Raw genomic sequence first — 16,093 nt, forward strand, 5'->3', positions numbered from 1 at the left:
GACCAAATCACAGCCGCGTTGTTATACACGATAACACGCGACCTCTCGTGTTCTATTGCTTAATTTGACAATGGAAAAATAGTGAGTAAACCTGAAAAATTACATTTTCTTCAGCTACAATAATATGCGATGTTGGTGTGATAAATATATATGTTTTAGGCCTAAATCTTCAATCTTCTATCTAGTTTTGTCAATTTATTCCAGATCAATATTAATGTTGTTTTGTTCCAGCCAGTCTGTAAAGCATCATACAGCCCATTTTGTTTGGCGAATGGTATTGGGTTAATTTCTGGCTGATTCCAGGTTGTTTAGGTGTTCTTCTTTCACAGCTGCCGACTGAAAAGCTGCTCAGTGGTGATGAAAGTTTCGGAATTTAGTGTCGTCTCATCTTCAGAGTCTGACCAAATCGGCTGTTGTATAAACGACACATAAACACTCAAAAGACGTGTAGGTTCACTGCTTGTTTTGATTAGTAAATAAAATGGCCCTATTTGTGTTGCAGACATCACATCCTCTGGCTCCTATCACCACGAAAACGGAATCGTGACGTTTCTCTACACACTTAAAAATGATGGTAATTCAAGGGTTCTTTAGTAAAGAAAATGGTTCTATACAGAACCATGAATACTCAAAAAACCCTCTGCATGATTAAAGGGGTCTTTGCATCAGGAAAGAGTTCTTCAGATTGATGGAGAATGTGCTGTAGGTGGTTCTATATAGCACCTTTTTGAAAATTGTTCTATAAAGCACCAAAAGGGTTCTTCTATTGTAACAAGCTTGACGTTGTAACAATAGCAGAACCCTTTTTTGTGCTATATAGAACCCTGTTCAAAAAGAACCATCAGAATAGAACCATCTACAGCACATTCTCCATCAACCTAAAAAACCCTTTTACAATGCAAAGAACCCTTCAATCATGCAAAGGACTTTTGAGTGTTCATGGTTCTGTACAGAACCATTTTCTTTACTGAAGAACCCTTGAAGAACCATCATTTTTAAGTGTACACAAGGCATCATTCCACATCAACATATGCTGAAGGACTTACAGCCTACATCTGAGGAGTTTATTTATGCAGAAAAAGTGGTGGAATTCCCCTTTAAGAGCACTCATATTTCTCGCACCTTCAATCTGAATATTTTTCAGCAGGACGGGCTTCACAGGTTTCCCTCCCAGCAAGATGCCCGTCGTCCTCCAATACAAAATATTAGTGCCTGACTTCAGATTCACCTACAGTGGGAAACATACATGTACAAGCATATCAGCATTGGCACAATAAGCTCCATTCATACATCTGGGCTTTGTGAATAGCTGATAAAGTTTACATCCCTGAGTCTCTAAAGCAGTTAAGAAAGAAAGCTTACTGACCGTGTGTGTTCCCCATTCACCATTAGAGGTGAGTTTGATCCACTTCTGGTCTGCTGTCTGGTCCATTTCCTGGCACTGGTCATTCTGAATCTGGAAAAAACCAACAGGATCTATTGTTAGTATGTAAATACACAGAGTCACCAGTTTATTAGGTACACCCTGAACCTACAGCCTGGCTATTTTATCAGGTACATTTATCATATGCACTTGTAGGGTGATGGACCACTCTCAACACAGTACTGACACAAACATGGTAGGGGAATGTTAGCAGGTGATGCGCTGGTATAAGTGTATCAGGCACAGCAGCTTTGCTGAGATATTTACACATCACTACTGGGTTGAAATCAGTCCACTAACCAAAATGTCCAGTAAACAGTTCCTGAGTTCCTTAGGTCAAAGTGACCATTTATGACTATGATGACAATGACTAACATAAACTGTGCATGGAAAAATGATGAGCTACAATCTCTACATCTACAAGATACACTATAAGGACAAAAATATTGGGACACCTACACAAAAAACCTATAGGAGCTTTTGTGACATCCCATTCTAAATCCACAGGCATTAATATAGAGTTGGTCCCCCTTTGCAGCTAAAACAGCTTCCACTCTTTTCAAAAAGCTTCCTACAAGATGTTGGAGAGTGTCTGTGGGTATTTTTGCCTATTCATTCAGAAGAGCATTTGTGAGGTCAGACACTGTGCCCACAAAGTTGGAAGCACAGAATTGTCCAAAATGTCTTGGTCTGGTGAAGCATTAAGATTTCCCTTCACTGGAACTAAGGGGCCTGAAAAACAACCCCATAGCATCATCCCTCCTCCACCAAACTTCACACTAGGCACAATGCAGTCAGGCGGGTAACGTTCTCCAAGCATTCAGCAAACCCAAACTCATCCATCAGACTGACAGATAGAGAAGCATGATTCATCATTTCACAGAAAGCATTTCCACTGCTCCAGAGTCCAGCGGTGACGTGCTTTACACCAGTCCATCTGACACTGGGCATTGTGGCTGTGGCAATGGGACTGAATGAAACACCTGAATTCAACAATTAAGAGGTATGTCCCAATACTTTTGTCCATATAGTGTATATCAACAAGGTAGGTATGTCTAATAGTGTCTAGTAAAAATATCCTTATAACCTATAAAATCTCTTCCCCAATAAATAAAGGCTGTAGTGATCTGTACTGAGTATATAGAGCTGATGAAGGAGCATTCTGACTCACAAAGAACTCGAAGAAGACATTGTTGTCGACATACTGATAGTCGAATGAAACTGAACCCTGTTTCATCAGGTGAACCGCATACACCAGTGAAACTGTGCACTCGTCCCGGTTTGACTCCAGGTGAGTTCCCTGAGGTGTCCATGACGAACTGCACAGACAGACAGACACATACAGCAGTAAGCAAGAGAACAGAGAGTTACTGAGGGCAGATTTATATTTCTGCACAGCTGAGAAGGGCATCAGGGTTAAGTGTAGCTTGTGACATGCACAAAAAGTGCATACCCCCAAAATTTCAACTGTGCATTTTGCGAATCTGAAGAGCTGTGAATCAAGCAAGCTCTGATTGGCTAACAGGCGGTGCTGGGAGCAAGACAAGAACAAAACAGTACTCAAAACAAACAAGCACAAGTTAAAAATTTAAGGATTAGTTGGCAGAAGAGGTTCCACATTACAAAAAGAAAAAACAAGAAAAAAATATTTTCATAGCCTTTATTGTATTCATTTTCAGAACATTCTGCCCACCATAATGAAAATAATGATATCTTGGCAGGGGAAATAATCTTAAATCTATTCTAAATATTTCATATTTCTCTTTTTGAGACAGCTATAAGAATATTATATGATCATTTAACTTATTTCAGACGTTTTTTACTTAAGTCATTTCATCTAGTGAAAGTGTCTTACAAATAATTTTGGTTGTCTCCGGAAATAATAAAGATAATTTTGTTTTTCTGAAACAAGCAATATTATTTGTGGGCAGTTATAGAATAAAAACAAAATCACTTAAAAATAATATATATATATATATATATATAATGTTTTTACAACAATATCAAAATGAGAAATATTCAATAGTTTTGCTAGTTTTAAGATTTTTAAGATATTTATAACATAGTTTAAGATTCTGCTTGCCAAGACATCACTACATGTTACATAGAACCGTGAGCAATCAAACAACGAATTTTGTGTTTAAATGTTTTTTACATGACTTAATGGTTCTTATCCATGATGGAAAACTTGCTGTATATGGACAATTTGAAAAAAATATACCCTGTTATATGTGGTTATTTAAAAATGGTTTTCTATAGCATCAAAGGATTCCATTCTAATAATAATAATAATAATAGTGTATCACAGTACTTAAAGAAATTCTGGCAATACACAATATTTTGACATAGACAAAATGTGCTTGTAGTGCACATTTAAAAGCTGCTATCAAATTAATGAATATAAGGTTTACTATATAACATTTCACATTCTGTACTGCACTAAATTAAACAGGACATATCCTGCTCTTTTTGCAGCTGGTCAATTTTCTTTAAATACTAATGACGTCCATGATATCCTGAGAAAAGCGTATTGTGCATCATGATAAGATAAAACTTTACAGATAACGATAAAATATTGCCATACTGCCCACCCTTATCAGAAAACATCAGTCTGTGGTTACTTTTTCACAGTAATTTCAGGGTAACTGACTTGTTACATGACAGAGATTCGTCCCCAGATCCCTCAGGCTCCATGTAGGTTGCCAGGCTACTGAATCCAGCAGGAATGGAGTCCCATTGGTCGAAGCGCACGCCGCTGCCCAGCGAATAGGAGCCTGCGGCACAAGCTGTGCACTGCTGAGAGGACATTTCCAAAAACTCTCCCGCCTCACAGGAGAAGGCTGTGAAACACACAGACAGAGCCAAACAGTGTAAAATATTTAAACATATTATGTTACTGTATGAGTTACAGCTTGGTAATAAAGTACCGTACATCACACTGATTTAATTTATGCAGGGCTGCAACAGGCACACATACATACTCGATTTATTGCTGGTATAAATCAAACTTGGCTTGGCTCCATGTCACATATTCTCTACCACACACACAGCTTGTGACTTACTGCAGTCGGTGCCTCTGACAGGCTCTGGCAGGCCACTGCAGCTGCCCTGTCTGTGAGGAATGGCCACTCTCCAGCGTGAGCCTGTACTGTCACACTCCGTATACTCAAAGTAGTAGTCTGTCTGGAACACACAGACACCAGTGATGGTCACTGACCACAATAAAAGCAATAAATATGTGTACATAGTGATAACACAGACATGCGGTCTGTGTTAAAAGTCTCAATAATGCACAGTCGATAGATGATAAGTTAATGAACCTAAACTCCTGACTTATGACATAATTAGTATGGCATAATTAGTCAGGAGTTTAGCTTCATAGGTTCAACATCTGATCTGTTCTGTTCTGTTTCTCTTAAAATGGCAACAAATTAAACACAGTATTGTAAATCTGATTTCTAGAAAAACCGATTTCCAGTTTTTTGAACAGTTCTTTCATAACAATCACTACCATTCAAAAGTTCTGAATCACTTGTTACATAATAATTGTTATTCGTTAACACAGTGTAGACTGAAATGTTCTAAATCTAAACCAGATGTAAACCACTGGTGTATTCACAAGAAGTTATTACACTGTAAAAAAAAAAAATGAAAGAAAAAGAAAAATGTTATGAACTCTAACAAACTCTAATTATCTATTTACAGAAATTTCTTGACATAAAATACTATTAATCACTATTTAACCTGCAGGATCTGATCACCACTTTTCAAATACAATGCATGCTTTGATATTAATTTTAGTTACAATAGTTACTTTTAAATTACAAGTTCTCCAGTTTACAGCTTCAAACCTTTAGTGTTTTAAACCTGTGGAATATCACATCATATTACAATATTCATCTGTTGCTGCAGTTTTTATTTTGAGTGGTCCTTTTAGATGAAACAAACACTCAACAGACTCTCAGTAACGTTAAAAATATATGAGGGTTAGGATTAGGTTTTGGGTTGAGGTTAAAGTTAGGATTAGGGCCAGGGTGAGGGTTAGGATTAGGTTTTGGGTTGAGGTTAAGGTTAGGATTAGGGCCAGGGTTAGGTTTAGGTTTTGGGTAAGGTTGGTAATGTTAAGTTTTGCGTAATGGAAGTAACATTAACAACACATCTACTTAATGTAAGTAATGAATCAACAGCACATCTACAAGATATTTACTTCAATGTATTCAGATTTTTCACTACAGCTACTTCACTGATATGGTATTAATGTGTTACTGATAATCTGTTAAAAGTTTATTAATCATCTACAAAGGACCACTCCAAATAAAGTGTTTCCTAATTTTCTACATGTATCTGCAACAAACCTAGCTTTATATTATTTAAAACAGTAGGGATACACAATGATCATCACGGGTATGGATGAATATTTGCTTTAAAATTAAAATATCAGCATCAGACAGATGTTTAGATATGGATATTTATTTATCTGCATCGCCAGGCATGTACATAAAAATTGCCAGGCATGTACAGGCATTGGCCCACAATTCCTGTCAGTGCATCCCTACAAGACAGTGATTTCATTTATGGCATTTTTCAGACACTCATCCAGAACAACTTACAATTTGATCATTTCACAAAGGCGAAGGCAGCGTTAGGAGTCTTGCCCAAGGACTCTTATTGGTATAGTGAAGGTTGTTTGCCCAGGCAGGGATTGAACCCCAGGTTACAGTGTAGAAGGAAGAGGTGTTACCCACTACACTAAACCAAACACACAAGATGTAGTGCACACTGCAGTTAAGTAAGCTTTATTATCAACAGATACTAAAACCACTAAAACTGAAAATCAATATTGTTCTGTGATACCAATACCGCTATACTGTCAGATGATATATTATCCTCCCAGCCACGCCGGAAGGACTTACAGCGCACCTCAAAAACAAACATACATGGGAAGCATTTCACAAATCAGGGTTTCTCACCAAGCCAGACAACATAAGAGTCAATAAATTGACTTAAAGTCAATACTGGCCAAAAGCAATGAGCCAGTTGGACAGTCTGGTTTTTTACCCTAAGCAGGCCAACTGAGAAATCCGTGAAAATCCATGCTCAAACACCCTCTTTGAGAAAGGGGTGAGGGACAGTCACTTTCTCTGACTTCTGCTCATCCATAGTCACCAGGGAGACCACTGAGAGCCTTGTGACTGTTGTCATGACAATCCCTCTCTTCTGTCAGCCAGTATGTGAATGGTAATGAATTGGAGCCTGACTTCTACTGATAACTGCCCAAGATAATGAGGCCACAGAGCACCTTGCTGCCGCACACACTGCGCTGTGTGTATGAGCGAGTGTAGGGAGATAAGGCCGAGCTTTGTCATGCTAATCAGCGTTCCCTCCTGTAAAACACACACTGGAAATGTGTTCTCCTACTCTTCAAGGCCCATGAGCACTTCCAACAGCATACAAGCGGGGCTTTGTGGACAAAAGCCATTGACAAGCCTGACATACTTCTCTGAATGGGAAACTGGGGTTTATATTTGGGGATGGAGATATATGAACACGGTGGACTATCCAGCACTCAAAACCAGTTTCTGTTAGCAGAGAAGAGGCTACACAGAGAAATCATTAATCGTAACATGATAACAAATGGTTCATAGGCAGTTCAGGCAGTCATTAGTGGTCCGTAACGAAGCTAAATGGCAACAGCCCTGCTAATGGCTTTCTCTTCTTTCTCCAGAGCCACCCAGCGTACACAGAGGCAGGTGCTGCTCTGTAGGGAATGCTTGGTTACGACACACCATGAAATGATGCGTGCATTTAACTCTGCAGTGCACCTGCTGGTGGCCCTGCCCCCACCCATATGACCCAGGAAAGAGAGACAAAGAGAGAGTAAATGTCAATAATGACCTTAAATTATATTTGGACACTGCCTCAATTAAAAATGTATTAACCCTTGTGTGGTGTTCAGGTCTGTGGTCCCATTTTCAATGTTTACCAAAAGAAAAAAATATGCGATTTATTATTATTTCAACCCCAGATTTCTTGGTCTTTGCTCATTTTCTGTGATGAACTTATAAACTTTTCAGTGTCTTCACTCTGTTCACCCCCACACATTTATATTACACATGTGGTGTTGGGTGAACCTGCGGGGAATAACTGTGTGGAGGTGCTGTGTCCTTCACTCTGTTCTCCTCCTACATGGCCTGCTGTTAGTCTGTGTGCGTCTGTGTGTGTATGTGTTTGTATATGTGTGTGTGTGTGTGTGTGTGTGTGTGTGTGTGGGTGAGGGTGGACAACATGGACAGGCTGCTGACTGGCTACAGCTGCTAAAGGAGAACCCTACGCTGGACACTTGCGATATTCTAAACATCTGGTATTTTTACATAAATTGTTATGGCTGTATTTAAAAAAAACAATAATGTGGGGAGTAACAAACACATCAACACCACACAAGGGTTACGGTCATTGTGCTAGGAAGCAAAACAGCAATTGGCATTTATTTCAAACATACCATTCCAAGATGGTCATTTTATTTCGGAAAAAGTCTTCTTTCAAAAAGCTGGTGTGTTTCAGATTTTTACTATTTGTGCAACTTCTCTGGAGATGCTTGCAGGCTTGAATACAAAATACCTTTGAACACTTCTGAGTTCATGATCCCACCAATGAACATAAGCTCTGGTTGGATCCATCTCCAAAAAGTCTACCACAGTCAACAGTTTTATGTTGTACTAAAAGTGTTTTTCTCCAAAACAATGAAGTAATGAAGCTCCAAACATGCAATCATCAATCAGCCAATTAATTATTTTATTGGTCGTTTTGTGTTGCAGTTTTATGAGGTAAATCACGTCAGCAAGGCTGGGTCAATGTTTTAACTCAAGAAGTTAGAAACCTGGTGCTTTAAAATATATAAAAAAAAATAATAATAATCTCACATAATAAGTTAACAACATAAAGCACAGATTTTTGCTCTGTTAACTTACTATTAGAAGTCAAAACCTTATGGCAACCACATTTTTTAAGTTACAAACATTGTATCTTCTTATATCTTCCTAAGTTTGGTCTTAAATGTGTTCTTGAGAAAGGTCCTAAGAAAAAGTCTACATCAGATTCATGACGTGTTCTTAAACCACAGACCTGTTTGCACCTTTATGCCCTTGAGTGTGTAGATTCTGTTCTTACCTGAGAACAAATCCAAATAAGAAAACACTGGCGAAGGTCAGAATCTTCATGAAAACTGCGTAATTTCTTCTCAGGAACAGTTGGTGAATTAGGCCCATTATTTTTTACAGTGCATTGCACCTGAACGCTGCTACTCTTGTACCAAATGTCATCGTATTTATACATGGCTCATTTTCTAAAAAGCCAGTTGCCTCATTCTTTCGATGTAGCACTTTATTTGAATTGTGTTATTCATAGATTTAAAAAAGCAACTGATGAAAAAGGAAACTAACAGAAAGTACTGGAAATGTGTTACTGTTTTAGTCGCTCTTTAAGCCCATGCAGTGTGAGCTTTAAAGCCAAATAAAAATTGGCTACAAAAATCAGCTAATGGCCAATTTGGCTGTAAATTGGACACGGCCATAAAAATCATGATCAGTGAATCCCTATAGCCAATGACTGAATGTGTTAAAGTGCCCAAATACCTTTTGGACCCACTGTAAATCTGGACAGATATTAAATTAGGCCTAAAGCTTGATGCTGGGGGCACATATTCCTGTGAAAGACCTTAACCTTACCTTACCCACTCCTTCACACTACGGAACAGACTGTGTGTCTATATTCACTTTAGAACTGAATCGATATCACAATTCATATCGCTTAAATCTTGGAGCTCTGCTGTGAATACAGACGTACTTATAGCTCACTACGTGTGTTCAGAGCATACTGAGCTACTGAACTCGCTATCGTCTATGGCTATACACTTAAAAAAGATGGTTCTTCAATGGTCCTTTAAAGGAAATGGTTCTGTTAAAGCCTTAAAGCAATGGTTCTCTACAGAACCATGAGCTCTATATAGAAACACTTCATGCTTAAATGGTTCTGTGCTTGGTGAAATGGCTCTTCAGACTGATGGAGAATGTGTTTATGCTTCTATGTAGAACCTTTTTGAAAATGGTTCTATATAGCACAGAAAATGGTTCTGCTATTGTTACAAGCTTTACATTGTGACAACAGAAGAACCCTTGTTGGTGCCATATACAGCACACTCTTCATCATCTGAAGAACCGATTTACCATGCAAAGAAACCTTTAAGCATGCAAATGGTTCTATACTGAGCTCATGGTTCTATAAAGAACCATTGCTTTAAGGTTCTACGCAGAAACATAAACACATTCCCCACCAATCTGAAAAACCATGTCAGCATGCGAAGAACCATTTAAGCAGAAGATGGTTCTACACAGAACTCTATACAGAATCACTGCTTTACTAAAGAACCCTTGGAGAACCATCTTTTTAATCGTGTATATCCCACGTTTAGGCCGTTTTCACCTCACATACGTTTCCCATCACAAACAATTCACCCTCAGTTTGCAGTGTTGACCCTCAGAGAGCCCACACGGCGTAAACAGCGGCTGTGCTCGGGCTCCTACCTGATTGGTCAGCTGCGCCTCGTCATCATATGATAGGACCCTGGTTTTATAGGCTATTTATTTATTAATCCAACAACAACAGAGCAGCCATAGCTCTGTTTACTCGCCTGCGTGAGCGATGTGGAAATACTACAAGCACTATAATAGGCCTATTATACAATCTGGCCACACATTTGATGCTATTTAGGTTACAATAAGCTTATAGCTTCTTTTTATCTACCAATTTCATCCAACAGGCCCTGAATTTCGACGAGTTTTTGGCCAAAACGAGATTCGTAATTCATTCAAAACCGCCTCAGGATCCAACATGGTGGGTTTTAACGCTAACAGACGAAATCTTCGTTAATCTCGGTGTCCGTTTACCTCCTGACACAGCGGCAGGTCGCCAGTCGCGCGCAGCCGCGGGAGCGCGCAGAGGAGAAGCGTCACCCATCGACACGCCAGCCGGAGCTCCATCGTCTGAGGAGAGGGGAGAAAAGACAGGCGGCAGGTGGAGAGCAGAGCTAACACGCCATGAGCGGCCTCGGGGTGTGTGTCCGTACAGCGCGAGCTCGGTGCCGTGCGTGTGTGTGTGTGTGTGTCCTCAGCGTTAAAGCTGCTGCCGCTCAAACGGCTCTGAGTGGCGGCGACTGACGTCACGTGATGCAAGCCTGGCGTCGCCAATGGTGGGGAGAACACATGGAGACCGCTTTAAACAATTCACCTAAATGAATGGAGGACTGGTTAAGCTCCAGCTTTAATACACTGATCAGCCATAACATTGAAACCACCTTCTACACTGTCAATTACATCAGCTCCATTTACTATATAGGTGCACTTTGTTGTACAGTTACAGACTGTAGTCCTTCTGTTTCTCTGCGTACTCTGTCTAGTCCCCCTTTCACCCTGTTCTTCAGTGGTCAGGACCCCACAGGACCACCACAGGGCAGGTACTATTTGGGCGGTGGATCATTCTCAGCACTGCAGCGACACTGATGTGGTGGTGGTGTGTTAGTGTGTGTTGTGCTGGTACGAGTGGATCAGACACAGCAGCACTGCTGGAGTTTTTAAACACCTCAGTGCCACTCGCTGTCCACTACTTTGTTGGTCCACAGAGACAGTAGCTCATCTGTTGCTGGACAGTTTGTGTTGGCCATCCTCTAGTCCTTCATCAGTGGTCACAGGACGCCCACCGGAAGCTCCTGGCCGTTTGAGAGGGTTTAGACCGTTACAATTGAAACAACTTGAAAATGTAAACTACTTTCACGACAAAACTGTACACTTTGGACATGGCGTCATTTTTGGGGGAATTTCGGCGTGAAAAAAAGAACGGAATGTCATCAGGTGCCAAAGATGTCATTTGCTCCTCACAAAATCAATTAAACGGAGACATGAAAACAAGTTTACCCCCTCATTCAGGAGCTGAAAGTTTATGAGAGCTTTCACATGTTGCTTGGATGTCTGTAATTCAGTCTGAGCTGCTTCTGGAGGTGCAAAACACCATCAGTGAACAAATGGGAAGATCTTATGACGATACAGCTGAAAATCACAGGATCTCCTCGGATCTCCTTTCCAGCTTCCCTACATTATTCGTAAACCTGCTGCTTAATGTGTTAGTTTGGTTCTGGGTCTATTTTTGGCAGATTTCATGTAATTCCTGCCTTTGTTTGGTGGAGACTGGTTGATAGACCTGCTGCATTTTGCCCAGCTGCTTATCTTGTGATTCCTCCCTCTCAGAATTTGTCCAGTGAAACTTTATTAACATCTGACATGTTTGATTTTTTAAAATAACAAACATAATGCAGTTTTTTATAGGTTTTATGGAAAATTAAACGACGAAAGATGATTTCATTAACTTGGCTAATTTTGGGGGAAAAAAATGATAATGTTGCTGAATGAAGAGCTGTTTCATCGTAACAATAGAAGAACCCTTTTTGGTGCTATATAGAACCATATATAACACGTTCTCCATCAATCATAAAGAAGAATCATTGCATGATGCAAAGAACCCTGTAATCATGTAAATGGTTCTTTGAGTGCTATATAGAATCATTGTCCTTGCTAAAAAGCCCTTGAAGAACCCTCTTTTTTAAGAGTTTAAGAGCATTCAAACTACTAAAAACATATTATTATACAGTTAAAGTTAGAATGTCCGTTTAAGCTAAATGGCCACAGTGCTGTGAGTTTATTATTCTGTCTGCCTGAAACGACTGAGAAAAGTGTTGAGAATGAACCTGCTGGTTTTACTGTCTGATTATTTGAGCTATGAATTTGATTGATGTCCAGGTGGTTAATGATTAAAGGGCTTAAGAAGTATACAGACGCAAAACTGAAGGATGAGAATTTACAAATAAAGAGCTGAATTATACAGTAATTATAAAAGAAGTCCATCTGTTTCTCTGCATACTTTGTTATCCCCCTTTCACCCTGTTCTTCAGTGATCAGGACCCCCATGGACCCTCAGAGAGCAGGTACTATTTGGCGGGTGGTGTGTTAGTGTGTGTTGCGCTGGTCAGAGTGGATCAGACACAGCAGTGCTGCTGGAGTTTTTAAACACCTCAGTGTCACTGCTGGACTGAGAATAGTCCACCAACTAAAAATATCCAGCCAGCAGCGTCCTGTGGGCAGCGTCCTGTGACCACTGATGAAGGACTAGAGGATGACCAACACAAACTGTGCAGCAGCAGATGAGCTGTCGTCTCTGACTTTACATCTACAAGATGGACTGACAAGGTAGGAGTGTCTAATAGAATGGACAGTGAGTGGACACAGTGTTTAAAAACTCCAGCAGCACTGCTGTGTCTGATCCACTCAGCACAACACACACTAACACTCCACCACCACGTCAGTGTTACTGCAGTGCTGAGAATGATCCACCACCCAAATAGTACCTGCTCTCTGAGGGTCCATGGGGGTCCTGACCACTGAAGAACAGGGTGAAAGGGGGCTAACAAACAGAAACAGATGGACTACAGTCTGTAATTGTAGAACTACAAAGTGCACCTATATAGTAAGTGGAGCTGATAAAATGGACAATGAGTGTAGAAACAAGGACATCTGATCGGCATAACCTGAGACCTACCCTTCACATCCTTGACAGGTAATGCTTTTGTTTTAATGAACTGTATTATATGGAGATCATATAATAACACAATAAGCAGCTAAATTTAGGCCAAGCAGTCTTACTGGGTGTGTTACAATGACTAGCACAGTCAACATGCGATAAGAGCAAAGTCTTTGTTTTGAAAAATCTGTCCATCAGTAGTGTTTAATGGAGGACAAAGACTGAAAGGCAAAAACACTGAAAAGGGCTGAGGCTTAATGATCTCATTCCCATGCTTTAGTAAGTTGTAGCCACAATGTAACTTTCACAACTTAATTATCTTGTTTCCATGCTTTACTAAGTCATGGTCAGGACTTAATTATCTCATTCCCTAGAGTTACTAAGTCATGGCTATAACGTAACTATCTTGATCCCATATCTTACTAAGTTGTGGCCATGCATTAGGATCCTTTTCACATCTCTTAGTAAGTTCTGGCCATGATGTATTTTCATTAAGAAGGGTGGTCACCAGTAGCTGACTCTGCAGTAAGGCGTGGAAACAAGATAATTAAGTTTGTATGTGTGAATGAGATAATTAAGTTGTGGCCATGATGCAGTGAGGTGTGGAAATGAGATCATTACATTATAAGGCATGGGACTATATGCTTATCTCATTCACACAACTTACAGGATGTAAATTAAGACATTATTTTTATTAAGGTAATAACATGTAGTGGGGCTCCATACAGCGATCAGGCATAACATTATGACCACTCACTGTCTCACTGTGGTCCATCTGTTTCTCTGCATACTTTGTTAGCCCCCTTTTACCCTGTTCTTCAGTGGTCAGGACCCCCATGGACCCTCAAAGAGCAGGTACTATTTGGGTGGTGGATCATTCTCAGCACTGCAGTAACACTGATGTGGTGGTGGTGTGTTAGTGTGTGTTGCGCTGGACAGTGTCCTGTGACCACTGATGAAGGACGAGAGGATGACCAACACAAACTGTGCAGCAGCAGATGAGCTTTCGTCTCTGATTTTACATCTAGAAGGTGGACTGACAAGGTAGGAGTGTCTAATAGAGTGGACAGTGAGTGGACACAGTGTTTAAATACTCCAGCAGCACTGCTGTGTCTGATCCACTCATACCAGCACAACACACACTAACACACCACCACCACGTCAGTGTTACTGCAGTGCTGAGAATGATCCACCACCCAAATAGTACCTGCTCTGTGAGGGTCCATGGGGGTCCTGACCACTGAAGAACAGGGTAAAAGGGGGCTAACAAAGTATGCAGAGAAACAGATGGACTACAGTCTGTAATTGTAGAACTACAAAGTGCACCTATATAGTAAATGGAGCTGATAAAATGGACAATGAGTGTAGAAACAAGGAGGTGGTCATAATGTTATGCCTGATCAGTGTATTTTGTACTGTATTTTTTTGGAAAGGTAATTCTTCTTGAGTCATTATTTCTTTTTTTCTGGCCTATTTTTAAACACATTTTGGATATTTAAAACCCCAAAATTGGAAGTTTATTTTAATCCCTGAATGAAGTTTGAATCTGAGCTTAAAGTGACGGTGCAACAGAATTCAATTTCATCTAGATTTACTGTAGAAAACACTCAAACCATGAACACTCAAAGAACTTTGCATGATTAAAGGGTTCTTTGCATGGTGAAATGGTTCTTCAGAATGATGGAGAACATTTGGTATATGGTTCTATATAGAACCTTTTTGAAAAGGGTTCTACATAGCACCAAAAAAGGATTTCACTATTGTTACAAGTCATTTTTTGGTACTATAGAGAACGCTTTTTGCTAAGACTGTACACTCTTCAAAAAGATGGTTCTTCAAGGGTTCTAATCTATGAGTTCTATATAGAATACACATTCTCCATCAATCTGAAGAACCATTTCACCATGCAAAGAACCATTTAAGCATGAAATATAGAACTCATTGCTCTGAATAGAACCCTTCCCTTTACTAAAGAACCCTTGAAGAACCATCTTCTTTAAAAGTGTAGGTGTAAAGTTTGGCGTAACACAATTAATAGATAAACCTTGGTTTAATCCAAGTTTAAGCTTAATCCTTGCTGGTGCAACCCACCCTTACTTACAGGTTTACACCTCCGCTTATCAGCAGGTGGCGCAGTTGTCATAGAAACGCAGAAATCCTAATTGTGATATTTGTGAACAGATAAAAGCTGCAGGTTAAAAATTAAAGCTCCACTTTAATTTCACTCCACATTCGTCCCATACAGAGATCTGATATATGGCAATATAAGGGTTTTAAATATGTGACATATATCATCAGATATGGATTTCCCATATGTCCAACTTATATTTGTGGACATACATGACATTCATGCCAACTTAATTGAAATTGGACATTTTCAAATATGGGACATATATTTCAAGACATATATGTGTAACAATGTAAGATAGAAAACATTATTCATATATATGGATAGCATATATTATTCATTTATCGCTGCTGTCGCAACAAAACCTCGTAGCTCCAAAAGGGTAACTTTACAGGAGAAGAAAAAAACTTACTTTACTAATAATGTAAATCAACGGAACCAGAATTTTTCTGGGCTGTTTCTTTTGGTTTATTCATTATGAAATTTACACACAATGTAAAGGGCAACAGACATTTTCACATTATGTCAAAAACTGAAAAATGACAAAAAAAACAGAGATACAAGGTTTTGTTCCGACAGCAGCGATATGCTAGTTTTATTTGATATAATATGAGGTTTTACTGCCTTGTCTTTGTCTCCTCCACATACTTCCCAATGAAGTCAAAATTAGTGTAATAGCTACATGACTAAACTCTAAATACATGCACAATGTAAGTTATGCAATAAATTCATTAAAACGTGAAATAAATGAAAATATTGATCCTGACACATTCAAATTATTTAATATTTAAAAGTAAACTGTACTATTTACCCACCTATCAGTCATGTCTGTATAATCCATATATATCCAGTATTGATTGACCTTTACCCACAGTTATGCTGAAATATGAGCCTGATCTTTTTATATGTGCCCATATGTC

General features: G+C 39.5%; 1 protein-coding gene across 2 annotated transcripts in view; it reads right to left on the reverse strand.

Moving 5' to 3' along the window:
- elapor2 (endosome-lysosome associated apoptosis and autophagy regulator family member 2) overlaps positions 1 to 10,585 on the reverse strand; it is a 29,197-nt gene extending 18,612 nt beyond the window's left edge. The window contains exons 1-6 of one of the 2 annotated variants that reach the window (XM_036563821.1): positions 10,366 to 10,583; positions 4,486 to 4,606; positions 4,074 to 4,263; positions 2,595 to 2,742; positions 1,367 to 1,456; positions 1,123 to 1,228 (exon numbers count right to left, since the gene is read on the reverse strand). In XM_036563821.1, the coding sequence (XP_036419714.1) occupies positions 1,123 to 1,228; positions 1,367 to 1,456; positions 2,595 to 2,742; positions 4,074 to 4,263; positions 4,486 to 4,606; positions 10,366 to 10,458 (748 nt within the window). In that variant the 5' untranslated portion in view covers positions 10,459 to 10,583. Of the gene's footprint in view, positions 1 to 1,122; positions 1,229 to 1,366; positions 1,457 to 2,594; positions 2,743 to 4,073; positions 4,264 to 4,485; positions 4,607 to 10,365 lie in introns of both variants that reach the window. The other variant, XM_036563822.1, reaches the window with a different exon arrangement.
- Positions 10,586 to 16,093: the final 5,508 nt, after the last annotated feature.

The sequence above is a fragment of the Colossoma macropomum genome, unplaced genomic scaffold (assembly GCF_904425465.1).
Source record: "Colossoma macropomum unplaced genomic scaffold, Colossoma_macropomum, whole genome shotgun sequence".
In the NCBI taxonomy this organism is placed as follows: domain Eukaryota; kingdom Metazoa; phylum Chordata; class Actinopteri; order Characiformes; family Serrasalmidae; genus Colossoma; species Colossoma macropomum.